The following is a 1,190-nucleotide window of genomic DNA, read 5'->3' on the forward strand; positions in this document are numbered from 1 at the left end:
AGTATTCAGAAAGAGATAGAGAGAGAGAGAGAAGAGGGGAGGAGTTGATCTTGCGAGAACTTCCGGGCGGGTGAGAATAGCCACTTTCTTACTTTACTGACCTGCATTCTTCACTCAGTCACTCATTACAACTCTACAGCGAAGTTCAGTACTGAAAAATGAGCCATCCAAAACTACCAGTCTGAGCCAGAGAGAGACAGATAACCATGAAATACTTAGCAGGGCAAAGGCAAAGGCAGAATGTAGGCAAACTCAAACACCAACCAGAGACAGAGAAACAACAGTGAGAGTGAGAGTGAGAGGAGAGGGCAATGAATGAAAAGCTGAAACTTGTTTCCACACATTCCAATTACGCGGGAGAAATGGTATCAAGCTCAGAGAGGTTTGATCAGTAGTGTAAACGAATGGCGTTTTGGTGAACGGTAAAAAGAACAGTTCTAAAACAAAATAGAGTCTGAATGCAGTCCGTTGGCAATGTAAACAACAGAAAAACAATAACCCGGAATAAGGGAGTCCTCCACTGCCGCCATCTTGGTATCCTACACAACATTTTCATACACTACCCAGATTTCCGAAATAAACTACTCCCTTGCACCGATAAAGATCGAAGACTAATGCCTGTGAGCAGAGGTTAATAATAGAGATCTGGATGATCTAGATCTATCTGTACATTTTTCTTTTTCAATTTTCCATGTCTCCAGTAATTTCGCTTGATATTTAAATTGTGGAAGAAGGCTGCTAAACGTGAAAAGAAAAGTAGATCTAAATGACACATTCAGGTTCAGGTGAAGAAAAAAAACGCAGATGAAGGGAAGTAATCATAGTATGGAATGTGTATGGTATGTCATTTGAGTTATGTACCTTAAATAAGAAAGGCCGTCAAAGTTGAAGGAAAAAGGAAAGGAAGCAGGTTATTTACACGTCTAACATTTCTAATAATTATTATAGCGGTCAGCGGTGTTGGAAATCCACGGGAAATCGTTGAACTCTGCAAAAGTAGAGCAAGACAATGAATTCTAGTGCCATTATGAGGAGGTCCTATCATTGACGGAGACAGATGAACAGATGTTGAATGTGGCAATGCAGCAATAAATGCTACTCCATTTCTTATTTAAGAGACCTCCTCCTCATCCCTCCTGATAAAAAAACAAAACAAACAAAAACAAAACAACAACAGGGACAACGTCAAC

The 1,190-nt window shown here is 40.1% G+C and overlaps 1 protein-coding gene across 1 annotated transcript in view; it reads right to left on the reverse strand.

The window, feature by feature from the left end:
- The window catches only part of LOC101847588 (X-linked retinitis pigmentosa GTPase regulator), a gene marked incomplete at its 3' end in the record, with an annotated part of 28,436 nt that extends 27,459 nt beyond the window's left edge, over positions 1 to 977 (reverse strand). The window contains exon 1 of the mRNA XM_035970054.1: positions 500 to 977. Within this exon, the coding sequence (XP_035825947.1) occupies positions 500 to 530 (31 nt within the window). The remainder of the gene's footprint in view (positions 1 to 499) is intronic.
- Between the last annotated feature and the right edge of the window lie 213 nt (positions 978 to 1,190).

This window comes from Aplysia californica, unplaced genomic scaffold (assembly GCF_000002075.1).
Source record: "Aplysia californica isolate F4 #8 unplaced genomic scaffold, AplCal3.0 scaffold00215, whole genome shotgun sequence".
Classification (NCBI taxonomy): Eukaryota; Metazoa; Mollusca; class Gastropoda; order Aplysiida; family Aplysiidae; genus Aplysia; species Aplysia californica.